The 23,942-nt window shown below is 41.7% G+C and overlaps 1 protein-coding gene across 3 annotated transcripts in view; it reads right to left on the reverse strand.

Moving 5' to 3' along the window:
* Positions 1-22,919, reverse strand: part of LOC111839645 (kinesin-like protein KIF26A) — a 31,447-nt gene extending 8,528 nt beyond the window's left edge. For 2 of the 3 annotated variants that reach the window (XM_023803730.2, XM_023803728.2), the window contains exons 1-9: positions 22,469-22,919; positions 20,037-20,220; positions 15,939-16,139; positions 8,010-8,103; positions 7,097-7,359; positions 6,718-6,880; positions 4,941-5,091; positions 4,670-4,832; positions 869-3,962 (exon numbers count right to left, since the gene is read on the reverse strand). In XM_023803730.2, the coding sequence (XP_023659498.2) occupies positions 869-3,962; positions 4,670-4,832; positions 4,941-5,091; positions 6,718-6,880; positions 7,097-7,359; positions 8,010-8,103; positions 15,939-16,139; positions 20,037-20,220; positions 22,469-22,503 (4,348 nt within the window). In that variant the 5' untranslated portion in view covers positions 22,504-22,919. The remainder of the gene's footprint in view (positions 1-868; positions 3,963-4,669; positions 4,833-4,940; positions 5,092-6,717; positions 6,881-7,096; positions 7,360-8,009; positions 8,104-15,938; positions 16,140-20,036; positions 20,221-22,468) is intronic. The other variant, XM_072702941.1, reaches the window with a different exon arrangement.
* Between the last annotated feature and the right edge of the window lie 1,023 nt (positions 22,920-23,942).

Raw genomic sequence — 23,942 nt, forward strand, 5'->3', positions numbered from 1 at the left:
TGCCTTTAACACAGCACCACAGATTCACAGCATCCTTTCCAGCAATTTTTGGAAATAACTTGTGTTCTCAGCACCTTTTCAAGCATACAAACAATTCTGTCTCATTTGCTAGACGCTCATTTTAAACTTGTTGGTCCAACTCGTCCCATGGAAACTGTTGCTTCCTGTCAATCTTTTTCTCTGTAAACAGTAGCTCACTCCATGCTTAGAAATATTTAACTTTCTGGCTATTTGGCAATGAGATAACCCTTCTACACTCAAAATTTCAATTCGAGTCAGTTGTTAGCTGTGCATTTCTAGCCATTACAAGCATAAAAATAAATATTTATTAAAAAATCTGAGATCAGTTGTAATACATTACATCAGAAGATTGAGGAGCATATCTGGGACAAGGCAAACGGGTGGCTATCGTTTAGTTTATATAAGATACAATCAAGAGAGGCCAAGAGCAAATCAAGCTCTGACATTAGAAAATAGAATTTCAACACAAAGTGAATGTCAATGTACTAAAAATAGACCTGATATGTCTTCTTCAAAACCAGTAATTTCAGCCTTTGTGGCTAAATTACAAGCTATAAAATACTGAAAACCAGTCAGTTACATTTTTTTTAAGTATTTGTAATAATTTATAATTTATTTGTACTAAAAGTTTGACAAAACAATGCATCGTTTATTATAATTTTTTTTAATCTGAGAGTGGGCCCAAACTTCTGGCCTGTAGTGTAGTTAGCAACTACGCTTTTAGGAAACGCACCTCAGATTGGAAGCGAATGAATCACTATGAATCTGCTTTAAATACCCATATTGCCCTGCAAGAATAAACGAGTGACACTGAATGGTGGCAATGATTGTGCTTGGCAGAGCTCACCATTTGCTCTCTTTTTAGAAAGCTTAGAACTTTTGGTGTGGCTTGGTGACGATTCCCCACTCTCACTCATGGAACTGTGGGTAGAGGAGGTGCTGCCCATGGCCTCGCTGTCCCGCATCATGCTTTCATAGCCGCTGCTGCCTGCACTGCCCCTGCTGTCCCTGCTGTGGTAGAAGAGAGTGGTGCGACCCATGGCTGGGGGCAGCTCCCCACTAAGTACACTGCTGTTGTCGCTGCAGTGACTGCTGCTGTAGCGCTGCGGTTGCCGTGGAGCCGTGATCTTGCTGTACGGGGACGGTGGTATAGAATTAACGGACTTGCTGTCGCTGAGGTTTGGAACACTTCTATTGCCATCCCTGGAGCTCCAGAATTGTTTTCTAGGGCTTCCAAATACCAGCTCACTGACACGACTGTTAGCCGCCCGAACAGCCTGTTTGGCACCTGTTGCAGTAGCTCTTTCTTTCAGGCTATTGAAAGCCATTCCAGATGGAGGCACTGGTGTCTCATTGATGAGGAGTTTACCATTCTGGTTACTTGGACACACTAAGGATTTGACAGAAGAGCTCAGGGGCTTGAAACTACTAGGCATTGTCTGGATCTTGCGTCCATTGATGCCCACAGTCCTGGGATTGATGCTACCTCTCATTTGTTCTATTTTGCATTGACTTCCAAGTGTATCAGATTGACAGTCAGGGATATCTGTTGGGCCTGACGATGCGGTCGCAATTCCAGTCTTTTGGATTGAATGATTTGGCTTATTGTGGCTGCCCAAAGCACCACCATTATCTTTACAGAGTTCAGTTTTGCATTCCCTTGATGCTTGCCTATAATATTTCTTTGAAGCAGTCTGAGTGGTATGGTATTGTTCAGATTCAGATGTGGGCTCCTGTGTTTTACGATTGCATGCTGTTTTATCTGGGTTGGATGATTTATAGCTACTAGAGTGCTCTTTGTACCATAAATCAGATTGTTTATCTGAAGCTGATACTTTGAATGCTGAAGATTTTCCTGCTTCCCTGCTTACAGATGTTAAGGCACTTGCAGGCATTAAGATCTGTGTTGGCTGCTCAAAGTTGTTAACCATTGGAGCAATAACAGGGATGTAACCCAGCTTTGAAGGCATATTGTTTTTCTGTGCATTTGCACTCTTCTCAAAGAACGAGAACCTCAGACTTCCACTTCCCGAGGAGCTGTCTTGATTCTCTTTGGAATGAGATTTGTAAATGATGGGAACTGTGCCGATTGGGTGAAGAATGGGAATCCTGCCTCCAACTTTACTTTTCTTACTTCGTGACCTCTCAGAGCCATCAATCACCCTTTGTGATGCAGATGACGCTTGCCCTCTTCGTGCTCGATTTGCGCTACCGCCCATACTTTGTTTCCTGGAGGAACTGCCATTCATATTATTCCGGAAGAACTTCCTACCAGAATCTCTTTTTGAATCTGTCACATTGTCCAGTAATAGCCAGGAGCCACTCTCATGCATCTGTAGCCCATAGTCACTATTGTTGCTGCCTTGGGCAAGCAGTGAGGTAGGTTTCATTTTCCTAGGCAGGCCAGCTTGAAGGTTATTTGAGTGCTGCGTAGAGTGGATAATGTTTGCCTTAGTTACAAGAGGTCCTTTGGCAGACAGTTTGGTAGACTCGGGCACTTGCATATAGTGACATTTAGTCATGCCTATGGAAGGCTTGCAGGAGACAGTACTGTGCTTATTAGGCTCTATTAAGTACAAATCCCTGTCATTCAGTGAGATTTTGACTTCTTGTTGGAAAAGTGAATCTAAGCTAAAAGCATCATCTGGGATAACATAGTGCGGTTGGGGCAAGGCGATAAATGAGGTGTGAACTTCTTTGTTCTTTAACTTGAGTTCACTGTCTTTATTGATCCTGCCAGAGGGATGTTTACTGCCTGATTTTGCCTGGAAATTTGGGACAGCATTAGTCTTAGGTCCACAAGCAACCACCTGAGAGATGTAATTGTCGTATTCATCGTTGATACTTGTGATAATACTGACTGGGCGGGAGTGGAAGGCTAAGGCCTGCCAGGAACAATCACTATGAAGACTCATAAAGCCAGAGGGATGTCCCTGCTCCACCATGCCTCTAAGGGGTACTTCCTCCACCAGAGTGAACACAAGCTCATCCTCACCGTTCAGCTCAACTGGCTGCTGTAGCGTTACCGTTGTCCTGAACGTGTCCCTGTCAAAGCACCTACTTACCTCCACAGGTCTGTGGCTCGCTTGATGACCTACATTCAGCATCAGGGAGCTTCTGGGCTCAGTCTTCTGAGATGGATGACTCATGCCTACTGGGGGAGGCCTTGTGGACTTTATGGGGCTTTTCTGTTTGGATGGAGTCTGGCGCTTTTTATTAGAATGGATCTTCTCACGCACCACTGGCTCAGGGTCATGTGACACTATCCTATGTTTAAACATAACAGACTGACTGTCAGAAGCCTGTAGCCTATCCTTGTCTGTATTAACTAGTCTAAAACCAAAAGGCAATCCTCTTTCAGCTCCATCACAGGTTAGTATCGGCCGTGCATGCTGTTCCATGAGGGGGAAGCCTCTGGCTGCTACAGAGTCTCCTGGTGGCTGGGAATTGCTCATCAATAAGGAAGCTTTATTGGCTCTAAGAGAAGGAGCCGCCACCCCGACAGGTTTAGTCGTCCTGCTCTCTGTCCCAGGGGCTACCTGGGAGGCGCTGTTCCCTCCACAGCCTGTGGGCCTGTCTCTTCCATCCATATAGTCAAGATGCTCCTGCAGCTCTGCAAAAGTGCTGCATTTGAAGCGGTCTCCTTCCACCAGTGGCAACTCTCTGACCTGCTTCCGGTTCAGAGAGGGGATGATGGGGACGAAGGCAGGGGGGCCCTCGTTTTCGCAAAGCTCCCGGTCTGAGATAACAGCTCCCCCGGGCCCCACATAGATCACAGTGTCATAGGCCTGCTGTCTGCTGGAGGTGTGGTTCCTGTCATACAGGGGCATACTGGCAAACTTTGCATCCAGGGTCACATTCGGCAGGTGAAAGGCTCTCATTTTGGCAGGGTGGAGGATTATACTCTCTTCATATGAGCCTTCCCCCGTCAAGGAGGAGTACTGCAGAAATACAGAAGTAATAAAACAAACAAACAAAAAACAATTAAATACAAGTATTTTTTACATATCTTGTCATCAGGATTTCATGTTTCAAGAACACTTACGTTTCAAAAACAATCCTGCCCCAGTCAATATCATTGAATCTAAAAAGTCCACACGTTAAGATATTCTCTATGTATATATATGTATTTGTGCTACCGAGTCTGGACTAAGGCTTACAGTAATGATTGTAGACTGTGTACACTGCTTTATTATCTGACTCAGCAATTCAGGGAAAAGTGGTGATCTATTGTTGAACAACACATAAGCACATTGTAAATTACAGCCAAAATAGAAGGAACTTATGTTCTAGGCTCAGATTTTTTTCTGTTTGACCAGCATAACATTGTGTTTAAGAAAGTGCTTTTATTATTTCTTAATGTTGTTTTGTTAGTTTGTCATTATGTTTATTAGTGCAGGTAGGATCTGCAAAACTAAGTTATTTTTGCTTATCTTTATCTAGGGAACCTTCATACCTTTGGACAGTTAGCTTAGCTGACTTGTGTTTTTTTGGTATTTTGTTTGTTGGACATGTGTATGTAATAAACCCTCCAGCTTTCCAAGTATAAGGCTGATTTTGAATGGTTGTGGCTAACTTGGAGGATCAGGTTTTGAAGCGTTACCATAACAATATGAATAGGCTTGTCCCTCATGGCGCCCTGACACACCTTAGGCTGTGTCCTGCCCACATGGTAGAGGCGGGAGGCCAGCTGTAGTGTGTACAGCGACTCGCTGTACTGCTCTGCATGGGTCGAGACGTGGGCGATCATGGTAGTATGGCAGTTAACGTTCCCCAGTGATTCCCTCAGCAGCATTGTCAGCTTACTGTCCCTGAATCACACATTAATACACCCTTTAAATAGAGAGGCAGAGCAGCTATTCTGTAATGGAGCTTTCACAAAAACAGCAATGTGCATAAGAGACTGACAGCTAACCTACCTGTACGGTACATGCTTGGCCCCGCTAACCAGGGCGAGAATGACATTTCCCACTGCAGCCAGCGACAGGCACTGACTATCTTGGCGCTGGTTCAGGACCATCTCTCCACTTCCCAGATCGATGATGTGCAGGCAGCTATGACCCCCTGACACTGATAAAAAGAACACTTAAAGAACTCCTAAAAATATTCATCCTTTACATCAGCTCCCCAGATTACAGCCTGGGGAAAACTGCGCAATCCTTCTACTATTCAACATAGTATATGATCATTGCACAACTTTTCCTGATTAGACAGAAGTAATAACTTCACACCCAAATAATGTTTTAGAAGTTCCAGTGTTTCCATCTGTTGGTATTACACACCTTTGGGTGTTCCACAAAGCAAGATTTCTCAGTTAGCTGTGCAAACCTAGGCTAGAAGTCATGATTGTCCAATAGGAATGCTCATTACCTAAACTTTTATTGGACAATCATGACTCCTAGTTTAAGTTAGTCCAGCTAACTGAGAAATCCTGCTTTGTGGCTCAGGCGTATGTGTCAGAAACAAAACAACAAAAGCTGGCTCATCATCTTTGTTAATGTGCTGCATACAATAACCTTCCTGCGAGTGGGTCACATGTAAAGTACATGTGGGTATACACTGCACATTATGCTATCTGAGGCAATGTGTGGCCACACGGTCAAAAGGTGGTACTATCTATTTTTGGTATATTTTTAGGTAAAATCTCAGGAATTTCAGGATCATTATCATAAAACAATGAGCATTATCCAAGCAATGCACAATTGTTTTGCATTAATTGTTTTGTAGGCAGCTGTGTCTAAAAAGTTATTTGAGACTGAAAAATTACAACATTCTCTAAAGCAAATGAATCTGTGGTTAGTCTTGTATGTTTCAAAATATTCAAATTGATTTTCTTTACTAGACAAGAATTTATTGGCTTATATGCAATTAAAAAAACCCAAGAGTAACATTAGAAGAGATAATCAAAGCAAATTGGGACATAAATTTAAATCAAAGGAGGATATAGGATGTCCAATCCTTCGGAATACCACTATAATGCATTGTGGGCATCTTTTTGAATGATGCACTTTACAATTGAATCCCACCACCAATGTCAATCTATACGAGAATGCATTACGCTTAGAAATCCTGGGGTTTGACAAATATAAGTTTGCATTAAACCTCTTGTGTTCATCCATGCGTGGCAGGAATAGGGACATTATGCAGTTAATGCCACCATTTTAATGATCCCATCACCCCTAATCTCTGCAAAGTACAAACCTTTTTTGCAATTTAGTCATAATTTTTGGAGGAATAACAGGGGAAAGTCAGTTTTTGCATTAAACACACTCTCTCTCTCTCTCTCTCTCTCTCTCTCTCTCTCTCTCTCTCACACACACGTTGGTGTACCTATCTAAATGGAGACTTTCCATTCACTTCTATGGGACAAGCCAGAATCCCAATCATAATACCCTTAAACCCCACCAGCCCTATCCTTAACCATAAGTAACCAAACAAAATACAAGACTTTTGGCATTCTTACTTTTTAGCTTACATTCACAAATTTTTATAAAATCCAAACGGGAACCCAGAAAAATATCCCCAAAAGTAAAGATGTTTCAGGTTTTACCATACTTTGGGGACATTTTGGTCCCAAAATGTGATCTATGCAAACCCACACACAAACACACACACACATCTGTCACACAGGGCCTCACTTATAGCCTTCCTGCCCTAAGCACATAAGTCGACACACAGTGGGTGGGGCAGCCTCACTTCCTGCCATGGTGGCCTGATCCAGGTGGTGCTGCTGGATGTACAGGGTGAACAGCAGGTGAGAGTTGTGGCGTTTGTCCCCGTTGCGTGCAGCCAGCGCCGAATCCAAGAAGAAAGCAGCTTGGTCAGCACTGGGGGCCTGCAGCTTGCTCTGGTTCAACAGCTGCATAAAATCATATTGAAAATGTACATTAAGTGCCCCTCAGGAATGGTCATGTCATCCAGGACCAATCAAAGAAGCAGTTTAATGCATAAGAACCACTGATGAGATAAGAGGCACAGAGATTGATGGATTTATTTAAATGTTAATACTGCTGATGAAAAGCAGGTGCTGCTAGTCCCAGGGGTCTGAGGAACATTCCATTAAATCAAGCAGTACCTGTGAGCCACAGACAGGGTCTTCCTTAAGATGGACCCCCTTAGAGGAGATGTCAGCCTGGCCCTCACAGACCATGTGAGATAGCAGGTCTGTGAGAATCTCCTCATCACCGCTGATCTCCACGGCAGACACGTGGACAGAGAAGTGCATGCCCAGTTTCTCCTGCCGCCTGGCAATGAGCGTGAACAGCCAGGAGATGCTGCATGGCATTATTCCCAGGCCCTGTGTGGAACTGTCCCCCCCCACCATGGTGTAGGATTTGCCTGAGGAGGGTCAACAGAAACATCTAGATGACTCCAGGTCTCCTTCTCAGCTAAACATAGCTGTCAGCTCAGTTAGATTTTCAAGTGCTTCAGGTAAGCAACAATCAGTCAAGGTCATACAGTACAGGACAAACTATTTTCGTAGGTCATAGCATTTTATTTTCTGATGCTGGACGATCACATAAAACAGGCAGTCCCCAGGTTATGAACGTCTTTAAGTCAGAAAAATAAAAATACAGTACATAATAGTAATAATTATACAGTAATATTAAAAGTACCTCAAGCAGACAAATCACTGAAGCTGTGTAATCACAAACCACTGCAGTTAAATCAAATTTTTAATGTAATAGACTTTATGGTAGTCCATTCCTAAGTATGAGTTCTTAATCTCGGGACTGCCTGCATAAGGGGGCGGATGGCAACTCTCCCCCCACAGGCCGGGGGCTAGTTACCTCTGATCTTTTTGTCCATCTATGGGATAAATGTTGGATGACCATTTGAATGGCAAGATTATACTGATTTTAGATAACAGGCAAATATAGTTCACAGTCACAGCAACATACATGTAAGAAGTACTTATGTATTGCTTGCAAGTTGTGTTCCAGCAATCCACATGTATTGCTTAGATATTGAAATACTGAATGTCTCACCTAGGTTAGAATGACCAAAGCAAAAGATACATCCATCAGCACCACTCAGCACAGCTTGTATAATGTCTGTCAGAGTCTCGGAGCAGAGATCAGCCTGTGAAGACAGACACCCATCAGAATTCAGTCTGTGAGCTCAGTCTGTGAGAAAAAAGACACATCTGATCTCTTGAGTATACTTGTCTCTCCCAAGCCACACACTGGATTGCAAAAAGCAGTGCTTATTCAGCCTAGGACATCAAGAGATGTCTCACTTAACCCTATCATGTTGAATTTCTGAAATGCTACAAATACTGCATAATAACCATCAGGACATCAGCCAAAAATGTCAAACAGTCTTGCTTACACACACACACGCATGTGCACACGCACACACACACACACACACACAACCAAACTTGTTAATTTTAATTGAATTTGAATTGTGGTTCAAAACAGGATACAGAACTGAAATTCACATTCAAACATAGGGACATAGAATTAAAATCAAACTGAATCCAATTAAGACACACACACACAAATATACATACATACATAGTTGATATTGAAGTTTGGGGTCAAAGTGCATGGTCAAGCTATTTATCTGGTCCCTCTGGTGCACTTTGTGTGACTTGGCTTAATGCAATTAGTTTCACCAGATTTGCACTTGTTCTTTTATCTGTCACCATTAAATTTGGTGTATGGCTAAGTAACACAATTAAATTCCACCATAATAAATTTCACCAAAAGATAATATTGTCATTATACTGCAGTATTATTATTACAAACCTACCTTTCATAATCTCCCCACCAGGATCAAGTGTCAAAACCAAGGGTGCAGGTAACTGGTACGCAAGTACCCAAATGCGTACTTATTTTATGTGCATTTGCACTGCTATGAAAACAAAATATAATGTATTTTAATCTTTATATGCCAACTCTGTCATGGATCCAGGCGGCACGGGCGCATGAACGTGGCATGGTGCAGGAACACAAAAGGTGGACGACCCACTGGCGGCTCCAAGAACACAAAAACAGGGTTTATTAAGTAAAACAGAAAACAAGAGAAAGAAAAAAGGTGAGGCTAGTGCACCTGCAACGGAAAGTGACGGTAGGGATGGTGACGGAGAGTGTCTAGTGAAAAGATTGTTTAATGTAGTGGTACGATTTGAAGGAGAGGGAGGAGTTAAGAGGATGGACCCACTTAAGTTAACGAAAATAATAAGAGGACAAGTAGGAGAAGTAACATATGCAAGAATTTTGGGAGATGGAAATTTACTTGTAGGTTGTAGTAGTGTGGAGCAGATGGAAAAGGCAATGAAGATGAGTAGTATGGGAAAAATTTAAATAGTTACAGTAGTAAGAGTGGGGGAAAGAAGCATGGGTGGCAGTAAGGGGGTAATATATGGAATTCCTCTTACTGTAAATATAAAAGGGCTAATTGAGGACTTGAAGGTGCAGAATAAGTCAGTGAAAAGCGCTGTAAGATTGACAAGGGGAGTTGACAAAGTTGACACAGAATCGGTTTTGGTTGTGTTTGAGTCAAAGGAAGTGCCGAAAGAGGTATATTATGGATTTCTGAGATATAGTGTGAGGGAATACAGTATACGCCTAAGCCAATGAGATGCTATAACTGCCAAGAATTTGGACATGTGGCTAAGGTTTGCAAAGGACAAAGAAGATGTGCCAGGTGCAGTGGAGACCACGAGTATGGGAAATGTGGGGCAGAAGTGCAGCCAAAGTGTTGTAGCTGTGGAGGGAATCACAGTGTTGCATTTTGGGGATGTGAAATGATGAAAAAGCAAGTGAAAATACAGCAAGTGAGAGTAAAGGAAAACCTTTCTTATTCTGAGGCTGTTGAACGGACGGGGATGGAAAATAAGAGGGGTGAAAGGGATGGTATGGAGGGAGCGACAAGAGAAGTCCGACAAGAACGTAAAGATCTGTGGGAGGAGAAGAAGAAACTGGTGACATTTATAGCAGGAGTAATAAATGCTACAGCTGAAAGCAGATCTAAAACAGAAAGAATCCAGATTATAGTAAAAGCAGCGATAAATCATCTAGGTATGGTAGGTTTGAAATGGGAAGAGGTAAGGGATGAACTAAGTGTGCAGGCTAGTCAAGAGGTAACATGTGTGGGTTAATTACTGTATTAATGTTGCTCCTTCACTGGAATGCAAGGAGCCTGATTGCCAATGGGCAAGAATTCAAACAGTCCATTGCTAATTGGAAAGTCAAACCAGACGTTATGTGTATACAGGAATCCTGGCTGAAACCACACTTGGATTTTGTTATGTATGGATATGTAGCGATTAGACAGGATAGGGTAAGAGGTGGTGGAGGGGGATGTGTTACTTTTGTGAAACAAGGGGTGCCGCACAGGGTGGTAGGTGTAGGGAGTGAATATGAATATGTAGCAGTGGAAGTATGGGGTGGGGGGAAGAAATTTGTAATTATAAATTTTTATAATCCATGTAGAAGACTACAAGTAAATCACCTTGAGGAGGTAGAGGAACAAGGTAGTAGTAATGTTATATGGTGTGGGGACTTCAATGCACATAATACATTGTGGGGAAGTGACAAAGTGGATATTAATGGGCAAGTGATAGAAGAGTTACTGGAGGAGAAAAATTTAGTGTGTTTAAATGATGGGACTAAAACAAGAATAGAGGTTAGGACTGGAAGGGAGTCTGTCCTGGATCTCACATTGGTGTCTAGCAATGTGGCAGCATTGTGTACTTGGAATGTGTATAAGGAAGGAACAATGGGAAGTGATCACTATCCAGTTTTGTGTAGCATCAATATAAATATGTCACAAGTTAATGAAGGTAGAGGAGGCAGATGGGTGTTTGAAAGAGCTAACTGGGATAAATTTCGGAAAGAAAGTGACAAATATTTAAATCAGGTTGTGTATGATGGTGATATAGAAATGTTTGAACATACTGTAAGGCAGGGTATAATATCAGCAGCGCTAGAATCTGTCCCAAAAAGTCAAGGTAAAGTAAAAAGAAGGGAAGTGCCATGGTGGAATGAAGAATGTAAAAAAGCAGTCCAAAACAGAAATAAAGCGTTTAAAGTAATGAAAAGATCACATAATTTCATGCATATGGTTCAGTATAAATGTGCTCAAGCAATAGTAAGGAAAACGGTAAGGCAAGCAAAAAGAATATGTTGGAGGACTTACTGCAGTTCAATTGGGAACACTACTCAAATAGGAGATGTGTGGACAATGATTAAGAAGATGGGTGGAGAAAGGAGAGATTGGAGCTACCCGGTGTTGAGTGATGGGAATGAGGTTGCAGTGACAAATGAAGAAAAGGGTGAAATGCTGGTCAATGTGTTTGCTAAAGTTCACAGCACTAATAATTTATCTGAAGAAGGGAAGAGGGGTAGAGAGAAAACTAGTACTGAGAATCTGGACGCACTGCAAGTCATGGGAAGAGACGACGGTGACCAAAATTTACCATTTAGTCTGGAAGAGTTAAGCAAAGCACTGGCAAAAACTGGGCTGTCTGCACCGGGGAAAGATGAAATTTGCTATATAATGCTAAAGCATTTGAGTGATGAGGGGAAGAAGGTGTCACTGGGCCTCTTCAATAAAGTGTGGGAAGCAGGTAGAGTGCCGAACAGCTGGAAGGAAGCCATTATTATACCAGTAAGGAAACCTGGGAAAGATTCTAGTAAGCCATCAAATTATCGACCCATTGCCCTAACCTCTCATATCTGTAAACTAATGGAAAGAATGATAAATGAGAGACTAATGTATGTTATGGAAAAACAAGGAATGGTGACTGAGTGTCAAAGTGGATTTAGGAGAGGACGGGGTACTATGGATGCAGTGTTATGCTTGGAAGATGAGGTAAGGAAAGCTCAAGTGAATAAAGAGACAGTTGTAGCAGTATTTTTTGATGTGGAAAAAGCATATGATATGCTATGGAGAGAGGGGTTGATGATTAAGTTATATACAATGGGAATTAGAGGAAGACTTTTTAATTGGGTTAGGGATTTTCTGAAAGACAGAACAATTCAGGTTAGGATAGGGAAAATACTGTCTAGTAAACAAGTGGCAGAGAATGGAACCCCTCAGGGGAGTGTAATAAGTCCCACATTATTATGATATTATATAATTATGATAAATGATATATATGGACATATACAAGAGGACATGGGGAGATCTTTGTTTGCGGATGATGGGGCACTCTGGAAAAGAGGAAGAAATGTGGAGTATATAGTTAAGAAACTGCAAGAAGGTATCCAGCAGGTTGAGAGGTGGGGAATAAAATGTTTATTTATATTTATTATTTATATAGTTTTAAATTCTCTGTTGAAAAATCTAAAGTAATGTTTTTTACTAGGAAGAAAGTTAATGAGGGGGTTACTTTAAAATTATATGGAAGTACTTTGGAGAAAGTTACTACATTTTGCTTTCTGGGTTTACATTTTGATCCATGGTTGACCTGGGGAGAACATATAAAGAAGGTGGAGAGTAAGTGCAAAAAAGTAATAAATACAATGAGGTGTTTAACAGGACGAGACTGGGGTGCAGACTATCAATCACTGAAATATATATATGTAAGTTTAATAAGATCAAGAATAGACTATGGGAGCGTGGTGTACGGATCAGCAGCCAAATCTGTACTTACGAGGCTTGATAAAATACAGGCTAGAGCTCTAAGGTTATGCTTAGGTGCAGTTAAAACGTCTCCAGTATGTGCGCTTCAAGTGGAAGCGGGAGAACTGCCTTTGCACATTCGACGTAAGCAACTGCTTGTAAATTATTGGGTTAATTTGAAGGGACATAGAGACAGTCACCCCACTAAGAGAGTGTTACGAACCAGTTGGGAAAAGGAAGGAGTACGAAAGAATAGTTTTGGGTGGGTAGGAGATGAGGCAGCTAGAGATTTGGGGGTGAGAGAAACAGAGTTCTGTCCTACTGTGATGTGGCCTGACTGTCCAGTGTGGAAAATAGAAACCATGGAAGTTGATTTTCAATTACGGCAGGTCAAATCAATAAGTAATAATATAGACCTAGTAGATGAATTTTATAGATATGTGGAACACAAGTATGGGGACCATATTCAGATTTACACAGACGGATCGAAAGATCCTGAGTCTGGAAGGACTGGATCTGCATTTGTTATAGGTCACCAGGGAAGTTAGGAAAGCAAACGAACATCGAATGAACTGAGTGTGTATACAGTCGAACTATATGCCATCATGATGGCTTTAGAATGGGTTGGAAAGGAAGAAAAAGTAAGTAAAATCTTGATTGGAAGTGATTCGTTGTCTGCACTGTACAGTCTCAGTTCAGGGATGTCCAATAGCCGTCAGGATCTGGTGTATGCAATATTGCTGACATATATGAGAATAAAAGGAAAAGGTAAACAGGTTCAACTTATTTGGGTCCCAGCTCATATAGGTATTTTGGGTAACGAGAGGGTGGATAAGCTAGCCAAGCAAGCCACTAAGAAAGATGAAATTGAAGTATATGTAAAAATGTCAAAAGCTGAAGGGAAAAGTATAGTTTGGAAAGAAGCTGTGAGAGAATGGCAACAGCAGTGGGATAGGGAATCTAAAGGGAGACATCTATATGGCCTTCAAAATAAAGTTGGAATGACAAGGAACTGGGGAGGGCCTAGAAGAGAGGAAACGGTGATGACAAGATTAAGAATTGGACACAGTAACCTGAATAGTTCGTTACATATTATAGGGAAGCATCCTACTGGTTTTTGTGAGGTGTGTAAGACACCTGAAACCATAGAACATGTGCTTATAAATTGCAGAAGATATGAAGCACAAAGGAGGGAAATGATGGGAGAATTAAGAAAAGGAGGATTGGGTGGAGCAGGGATAAAAGATGTATTGAAAAGTGGGATGATTGGGCAAGGCAAGAAAAGCCTTTGGAAGTTCCTAGCTACTACTGGTTTGCTGGGTAGAATATAAGGTGTGGAGGAACTGCTCTGGAAATGTCTGAAACTACGAAGGAGAATCGTCCAGAAGGTGGCGGTAGTGCAACACTGACGGATGCAAGCCGCCGTTAAACTCCAAAGAAGAAGAAGAAGAAGAAGGAAACTAAGAACTAACCAAGGAAACAGGGAAACATAAACCAACACTAGGGAATTAAACAGGTAAAGACATAAGCAGGGGCACAAGGAACAAAACCAAAACCAACTACAAAATCAGACACAAGAACTAAAGAAACTCAAATGAAACACTACGGAGCAAAATACAAAAACAGAGGAGGTGGGATTTGAACACAGGACAAGGATCACAAACAACCACATGCTCAACACATTGAGCCATGTGGCCAGACAGGAAACAGGGAAGAACAAAAGACCAACATGAACAACGGGATGACCAGCAACGCCTGCTGGCCAAACGGGGAAGGGACACAGTAGGACCACAGGGGCTGACCCTGACAAACTCGACTTCATTTGCGGTATACAGGTTAAAATGCAAGGTATTTTCTTGTCATAGCAGCGCAAATGCACATAAAATAAGTACACATTTGTGCTTTTACAATCGATTGTCGCACATACTGTTCTTAAAGGTGAATGCGTACTTGCGTACCAGTTATCTGCACCCCTGGTCAAAACTGGCCTTTTTTTTTGCTTTCACTATGCAGCACTGCTTCAATTTTGAGGGCAATCTGTCAATCACTTCCAGCTTGTCACCATTAAAATGTGTCTGAAACGTTTAAATATGAACTGTAAAATAGTTTTAGAGTGACTGCGCGCTTTCGGTTGCAGACAACGGGACATGACGTAATAGTCAACATCAGGGATTGGCTACAGATGACTGTGCTTGGTGCGCATGTAGCTTTGATTCTGTCTAGTGGAAGCCTTGCATGTACATGTGCATCGACTGCACATGTGCAAGATAATTGATTAGGTCTTTCCAGAATGGTGACAGTATGGACTGTCACAGATCGGCAGTCAACGATAAAAAAGTAGAGGAAGAATAGCTGTTGTAGAAGTTAGAGCAGCTGTATGAGGAGGATCAGAGATACCTGCATATCTAATTTTTCATACTAATATTATACTGAGGTATATGGTATTTAACTTTAAAAAGGCTCATGAAAGTTTACCGGTATCACTACACTGTTTGTATTTGTGTTTGTTGCCCTCTCCTGGTCTGATGGAATATCACTGCTGTATGCAACAGCTGAAACCATCCTCGTCCACAGCAAAATGTAGTATGAACACAAGCCACCGGGCAGACAAACGTCCCCAGCCATAAAACGTACAAATGCACACACGGAATGTTAAGTATGAACTAGGCTTTAGATGTCTTTAAGTGGTGTTTCTTCAATTTTGGAGCAATTTGTCTCTGTTTATTTAGTTCCTTTCTGGCCTTCCAACAATGGTTCTGCAAAGTTTGAAGAAGGTCCATAAGAAACTTTTTGAGTTATTGCCTTAATAATTTAATTAAATAATTTAAATTATTTTGTTGCTAACCATATGCATCCTTTATGGTCACAATTTGCCCATCTTCTAATGGCTACTTTAAAATAATGAATTCAGTGCACTTCAATGGCCTCTCCAGTCACCAGATTTGAGACTGATAAAGAACTTCTCGGGTGTGGTGTGGCAAAATGGGAGATTCACAGCATGAATAGGGTAAATGGACTACATTTATATAGCGCTTTTCTACTCCTACGAGTACTCAAAGCGCTGTACAATTTACACCTCACATTCACCCATCCACACACACATCCACACACCAGTGGCGGAGGCTGCCATGCAAGGTGCCAACCTGCACACTGGGAGCAATTTGGGGTTCATTGTCTTGCTCAAGGACACTTTGATGGGGTCAGGAGGAACTAGGGCTTGAAACTAGTCCCAACAATGACAACCTTACCCCTTGCTTAGTAGAAGAGTTGATTCCCACTCACTGTGACAAAAGCTCTGCTCAATGAAATGTGCAAACTGGAATCTATCTTAAAAGACTTACCTGGGACATATCCTGAGTAAAAATGGCATCAAAGTTGAACATGGTGGCACCCAGTACCGAGTACCCATGTCTAGCACGTGCCCCCATGGAAGGCTCATAAAGAGTCAGCTGCTTCCTGTGGGAGTCCACCTGAAGGATGCATGAGGACTCAAAGGCATCATGGACACCCTGGAAAGGACTGATGCGGACCGTTACTTTCACCTGTATGGGACAAAAGGTGCTGTTCTAGTTGGGAAACTAAGCGATTCAGCAGGAAAGAGTCAATAGTCCTAGCTATTATTTTAAAATACACATGTATAACAAGCAAAGGTGGATTGTTCAGGTCCAGAAAGTAAAAATCCAGACTAACATTTTGTTTCAAACAACCAGCTGAGTATAAAGAGTTTTTACTTTCTAGACCTGGACTATCCTTCATCGCTGATAAAAATACAGTATGAAATCCAATGGGAAATTAATATAATCAATACTTCCAGCACACCGAGGTCACATTTATTGTCACATAATTACACTGATCATGAATATTGTAATGAGCTGTAGCTGTAAAGGGGTACTGACTGCTGGTGTGTGGCTCAGTGGGTTAGGATGCTGTGCTTATGTCTAGAAGGTCACTGGTTCAAGTTATGTGGGAGGCAGAATATCAATATCACTCTTGGACCCTTAATTCCAAGAACTGCTCCAGGGGTGCCAGGTAATTGGCTGACCCTGTTCTCTCTTTCTTTGATCTCACCTGTATGTGTGTGTCTAACAGGACAGCATGATCAGATATGAAAACATTGAATTTTAGGGCAGATTGTAATGTGTTAGGTTAGTGAACTGTGCCCAGGAGGTCATAGGTTCAAATTCCATGGCCAGCAGAATAATTATATCACTGTAATCCCTTTCAGCAAGGCCCTTAAACCCAACTGCTCCAGGGATGCTGGCTGACCACGATCCTCACTTTGTGCAAAAGCGGCTGCTAAAAACACAAGTAATGTAAATGTAATGATAAGGATTCAACTAATACTCCCATGCTGCCTAGACTTCAGCCAAGTCATTTCCATTAATTTGGAGTGGCCTGTCTTTTAGAGAATGCAATAATAATGTATATACATTTCTATTCAAATATACATTTAGATAGAAATGTAAATAGAAAAAAATCATTATTAAAACTTTTTCATTGTACTCTATTTACATACCTGGATCAATAGCCTATTTAATAGCGATGGAACCATAAATCTATGGCTGGTCAGATCAAGTATTTTCAGTAAATGAGATGTTTAACCAACTTTCCATTTGTCTTCCATTTGTTTATTTTTTGAAGCTGTATTTAGCAGCAAACTGTCCCATCTGCCTTGGACCTGAAGAATTGATTTTCCTACTGTTGCTGTTATATGTACCAATCAGCATTCTTATGAGGCATGAAGAATAGATAATACTGCTTGTTACCATGAACAGATTTCACTCATAAAAGTTCCATTTGCTTTAACTTCCTGTAAAACTCGCTAATGTGGCTAATATGAAGGCTAAAGGTAGCTAAAGCCATAGCTAACACTCAGTAATGGGCAGTTGTCTAATGACTAATGAATACTAACAGTGAAGTTATCTGCTGTACAGGTGTGTAACGGGATGGCTCAAATGAAGTAACATGTTGATGAAGCTATATCATAATGTGAATAACTGGATAAGTATTAGGACTGAATAGCAAAGCAGGCTAAAATTAAGATTAATGTGACATGCTGTCTATTACAAAATGAAGCAACTGGAATATTGTGTACAAATCGTGAATTTTTACTTGTTTTAACATTTATCTACAGGGTTTCCAGCTGTCACACTTCTGGTGTGACACTCATATTTTCAGATTCTTATACTCACGCAAGAAATCTTACACCAAATCTATATTATTCCATCATAAATCTAAAATTAGTCACATCAAAAGTGTTGAGGTGGTCTGCAAATCCTACAGACTATGTACAATGTAATAATACCACCAGCCAGCTGACCAAAGCTGACCACCCTGTATCCATTTGGTTTTCCTCTACATCTCTATTTCCTTGCCCATGTACCAATTAATCAAATGTGGATCAGAAAATAATTGTCAGGCACTATTGATATTAGGAGAGTAAAAATACCGTATACTCATGATTTGGTTCAATGGACAATTTGGAAGTCACGGTTCAATACACTCACAATGTATTCAACAACATAAGACTGAAAACAAACTAAGATGTCACAGTTCTCATTTCTTCCTTTTGAAGCATGTACACTTACAAAAAGCTGGTTTCAAACCTTTACTTTTTTCTTGCAGTTTTTTTTCTTATGCTACAGACTCCAGTGCAAAATGCAAAAATAAAATCTCAAGGTGTCCTCTTGTGTTACCATTAATAAATAATTTTGTGCCATAGTGCATCGCTAAACCCCTACGGTGCATATCATCATGTTTTTGAATTGCGAAATATTGTGCCCTAACCCTAACCCATAATTGAGAGACACAGCTTGTCTAAAGACACAGGAGCATCTGTAGAGTAACTGTGGAGCAGTATAAGGTTATCTACTCCCACCCCTCCGGCTTTGGTCTGCTGGCCCTCATCCCATTCAGTGCCAGGAAGTAATGACTATGTGACATACAGGAACTCAAACAACATGAATCCGGCCCTTTGGCAGATGGTGCCGCCAGCTCATACACTGTGATGCCGTCATGGGGCACTATGGGAAATGGATGCAGGAAGCAGCAGAGCAGAATGAGCATCATAGCTATTTTTTGTGATTTCCTTCAGTAAGAACAGGATAAAACCACAGATCTATAGTGAAGTGTTTAAGCGACATCCTGAAGGCCTGTGGGTGGTGCCTGAGTCACATGGTCCTTCTCAGATCTCTGAGAGAAGCACAGTTCATCCTTCTTCTTTGGAGATACATTTCCAATGTACTCAATTTACCTCAAATGTATTTCATTTATTCCCTCATGAGGCCGTATCAAGGCCCACTAGAAATTATTTGTACATCAATTATTCATGAATGAATGAAATATTAGCACTTTGCGATTTAAAATGTTAAAGAAAAACCTCCATCACTGTCGAAATTATGTAAAACTATTTTGTCTTATTTTGTATATATGAAAGAGTACACGATGCAGCTACTCTGCTGTATGTTTGAGTCTGATTATGCTATGCATTCTTCTAAGCATGATTTAAACCCAGCACAGAGGCAAGGTATTTGTGTGTTTTATTCATCAATTATATGTGCTGGTGTAAAAGCAGCCAGAGACAGCTTGGTACAGCCTGCTCAGCCCAAGCACTGCATCAACTCTAATAAAAGCATGTGTGGTGCCAAAAGACTGTAGGGTCTGGTGGTGGCACATGATACAACTATACACACTGTCATTACTGATACAGCCCTGTGGTGGGTTTGTGTGTGTACTGTTCCTTTTGGCCTGCAGAGGGAGCATAGGCTGCTCCTGTCTTGGGAGAGGAAATGACCTGCACCTGGCTGTACATTCAGTAACGAGGTGCACCTGGCTGTGAAGAGGTGCATAAAATAAAAATGACCTGAAGATCCACAAGAACAGAGACTTGTGTTCTTTGGGGCATGGCTTGGTTCTTGCTGAGTTCTTTTGTGGATTGAGTGTACCAGCCGCTGGCTAGACTTAGACTTGCTGCTTATGATTGATTTACTGATCATGCAGCTTTCAATCAACCGTCTACAATCTGTTAGGTTCCTGGACCATCTAGTACACTAGGCTTATGGTGGTCACCGCTCCTTGTTCTTTTTTCTACCCCCTTTTGAGAGTAGGTAGGAAAGACTTTGTTGTCCTTGTATTGTGTGTGTGTGTAGTTTGTCATTTTATTTGGTGCTGTTGCTGACCACAGACGTGGTAAGAGTATTTATTGGTTGTTCAATTCTCTGTTCTTGGTGCTGCCACTCCATAACAACTTGCATTATTGTTTTGCTTTTGTATTAAAACTGTGCTAGATCATTAAACTTCTTGTTTCTTGACATCACTAGTTGGGTGTCGTTGTAAGGAGATCATAGCAAGTTTTAATTTTTAGGTATTTTCAAGCCATCCTGTGTAACACATGTCTTAGCAATGAGTATGTGTGAGAGTATGAGGTGTGTCTTCCTCACCTTTCCTAGACCTGGTCCATTCTTGTCCTTGACTAATGACCTGAGGAGGTGTGGGGGAACAGCAGGCGGTGCATGCTGCAGGATTCCCCGGAAATTAGTTGGGTAGAGGGAAGGCCCCTGGATGTGGGGGCAGGGAGGGTGGCTCTTCTTCCTCTTGGAAGAGAGGTTCAGTTTTTGGGCTGCTCTGCAGGGAATGCACAGAGCGACAGTGAGGAAGATGTGCTGGTGTTAAGACAGAGGTCAATCACTAATATTCTAGAGCAACGTTTCCTTATCTGGTCCTTGGGAAACCACAGACAGTCCATGTTTTTGCTCCCTCACCAAAATGTGGACCATCTGTGGATCCCTGAGGACCGGATTGGGCAACACTGATCTAGAATATTTGACAAATGCATAGCAGAGATGGGAGAACCACATACCCAAGCTTTTCAGCGGCAATGTGAAGGAAATTATCCCCTATAAAAATGTGCTAGATGTTCAAAAGGGACAGGTGGCATTGAACTGCCAGCAAACCACTTCATTCATATCTACACTTTGAGATTCCTCTTTAATAGAAGATAACTATTAATTTATTATTATTTATTTCCGTAGCTTTATCTGACCTTATTTCTACTTATCTATAATTTCCTTAAGTGATTGCTAATACATACAGACAGTCCCCAGGTTATGAATGAGATCCGTTCCCTAAATCTGTCTTTAAGTCAGAAAAATTATAATACAGTACATAATAATAATGATACAGTAATAATACTGTAAATAAAATAAAGTAATTACATATGGTACTGTATCGTACTTTGAGCCAATGAACCACTGAGGCCATGCAGTGTTTCCACAAGAGTCACAAAGTAGTGTGGGTTCGTTATTATGAACCTTTGTATTTAACCTGAATTTTTAATATAATAGGCTGTATAGCAGTCTTTAAGTACGAGTTGCCCATAAATCAGATGTTCTTATATGGCTGTGATGTATTTTGAATAAACCTCCTAAAACAATGGGAACCCAAAACAGCAGTAATAAAGAACAGATCATTATATTCCTGTTTGGATGCAATGCACCTGTTGGGTCATTGTGTTTTGGAGGTGTTATCTGAGGAGGGGGGAGGGGCTGTGGTCTGTTCTCTCACTATTGGGGACAGGGTAAAATGTAGGTGACTGGAAAGGAGGAATTGAAGCCAGTGTGGTAGTCAGCCATTAGGCCATCATCCCGCACATTTTAATCTGTATGTCTCATGAAGGGCCTACTAATAAGATAACAACCCCCCCAACTCCCACCCCATGCTTCATCAATCATGGTACACTTAGCAAGTGGACATGCATTAAGAGATGCAGTTAGGGACTGAGCTTTGGGTCCATAACTAGAGATCTAACCAAAAAGAGAAGAACAGCACATTTTGTTCAGCTTGTGTTTCTCCACGGATTATCTTCTGATTTTCAGAATTATTATCTGACAATATTTCTGGAGCCACATACTATAAATATAGAAACTAAAGCAGAAACTATCAAATGTCATTGTTTGGGATCAAAAAACATTACACATTACATTACACTCAAAACATGATTTCCAAAATACAGAATATAACACTGCAACTATTTGAATCTATGGTGAAATCACAGATTTTAGCTCCAGTCATATAACAGAGCAGTGAGCAAACAAGATTGTTTCATTAATATAAAATATGATGCTAGGTTTTGCATTACTAATGTGATTGGCGGCACTATATGACAGTTAGTGCTGTTCCCTCGAAGGCCCAGCTGCCTCCTTTGGGGCTTGTGCATTTACCCCCTTTTTCACACATGCATTACTTCCCCCCTCTGAGTTTCTTAAAACATTATTGCTCCCTCCTCTTTTCAGTGATGCCCCCTGCCTCTCTTATGGGACTGAGTAAATCTGACAAAAAACAAACCATTATTACCCTGTTCTTCCTTTAACTGATGTCTGTGATTACATGATCAATTTAAAGGTCTGTAACAGTGCCACCTTTTCATTATAGCATGCATGAGTAATGCAGTGCTTCATTATAATTTGTATAACTGATGCTTCTTTTGCAAACAGCTATTATTAACCTTAAAATATAATGCATATGTCAGGAGAATGATCATAATTTCCATATCTGATATATTTCTATATTCTTTTTTTATTAGATGGAGAAATGTTGATCAAACGAAGTTGGGATTTTCTCTGCATGACCTCCACCTTGGAAGAGAGAGAACAAGCTGAAGCAGACTGTAGGGGATGTCTGCAGTTTGTAGCCATCCTTAGGATGAAGAGAAACTCTCAGCCCTGCTACCGATGGAACACACGCCCCAGACAATTCAGTGCGTCACCAAGGCTAACAGTGAGCTGGCAGAGATAGCACAGAGAACAGCGCATCCAGCATTGGCAGCTGCTGATTATGGAAATGAGATGTATGAGAGAAAGAGAGGTTTACTCACAGTTCCTTCCAATCCATTAGCCAGTCAGCACTCATCAGCGTTGCAGGCTAAGAGCAGAACGGCGTGTTCGCCTGTGTCTCGGGGCTGGAAATGGGGCGAGGTCCGCGTGTGAGGGGAGAGCCACCGTGCCGGCAGCATGATGCGCGCTTGGGGGCGTGTTCCCGGGCCAGACAGGGCTCCCTGGCAGCTCAGAATGCGGTCGTCCTGCGTGAGGGCCACTGGGACATCCCCCCCCACATGCTGATGGATTGCTGCATACAGGAGATGCCTCCAGTGACCATGCTGCTGTCCGCAGTGTTGTGCACCCAGCAGTGGAGGTGCTGGGATGCGACCCACCCTCTGGGTTTTCACCCAGCCTTTAAATGTCAGCTGGGTTCCAGTTAGCTAGCAGATATCCATATATCTGTCCGATTCCTTCCTTACTGCCCAGGGGATCCAGTCTTCCCTGCCTGAACACTCTCCTCTCTCTCTCTCTCTCTCTCGCTCTCTCTCAACCTGTCTAAAACTGCTCTTTCTCTCTCTCCATTAAGCCCTCCCTCTCTTTGTCCGCTGTGAGACTGCAGTTATGCTCTCTCTCTCTCTTTCTCTCTCTCTCTCCCTGTCTCTCAGCCAGAGCCAGTGGAGAGGCCAGCTATCTGTCATTCCCAGCAGAATATCATATCTCCATGGGCGTGGTGGGTGGGCGGTTCACAGCTATCAAACAAGTGGGCCAGCTGTCTCTTTCTGTATGAGTGTGTGTGTTTGTTTATGTACTGTGTGTTTATATTATATTATATAATGACACTGTCATTTCCCATTTCTCTTCCTTTCCTTTCCAGTCTTTTCCTTTCCTTTCCTGTCCATTCCTTTTCTTTTCTGTCCTTTCCATCCCTTCCTTTAATTTCCTTCCCCCTCCCTTTCCCCTCACTTTCCTTTCCCCTTCTTTCTCTTCCCTTTCCCTCCCTTTCTTTCTTTCTTTCTTTCTTTCAGTGCTGTGTTTGTGGGCTGAACTCTCCTTCCTCCTGACTCACCAGTAAATATGCTGATTGGTCGCAATGGTGCTTGACTATAAATAGGAGATGTGATGGTGACGTTACCACTGAAGGAACCTGGCTTTGCCTGAATTCTGCATATTCACACCTTCTACCTCCATATTGCCATGGATGACCATCTGATACTGAATGCTATGAAGGAAAGACTATCTTTAAATTGCAAGTTCACTTCCTTGTAATAGTTGTCTGGCCCCAATTTTGATGAGAGTTAAGCCCATAGTGCACTCTGATGTAATACAATAAAACCAAGTCTGCCTGCTCTCAAATGATTTTCTCAGAAACTTGTGTCAAACACAGTAATTTCAAGGTTACATGAACAATAATTTCTTAAATCACTTAAAAAACACAAATGTTTCAGTTGTTATTGCTCTGACTCCCGAAATGTGGCAACTGCAGTGTTTTGCAGGTTTTAGAGAACCTTGGTTTTATTCATTCTTAATATG

The sequence above is a fragment of the Paramormyrops kingsleyae genome, chromosome 19 (genome assembly GCF_048594095.1).
Source record: "Paramormyrops kingsleyae isolate MSU_618 chromosome 19, PKINGS_0.4, whole genome shotgun sequence".
Taxonomy (NCBI): domain Eukaryota; kingdom Metazoa; phylum Chordata; class Actinopteri; order Osteoglossiformes; family Mormyridae; genus Paramormyrops; species Paramormyrops kingsleyae.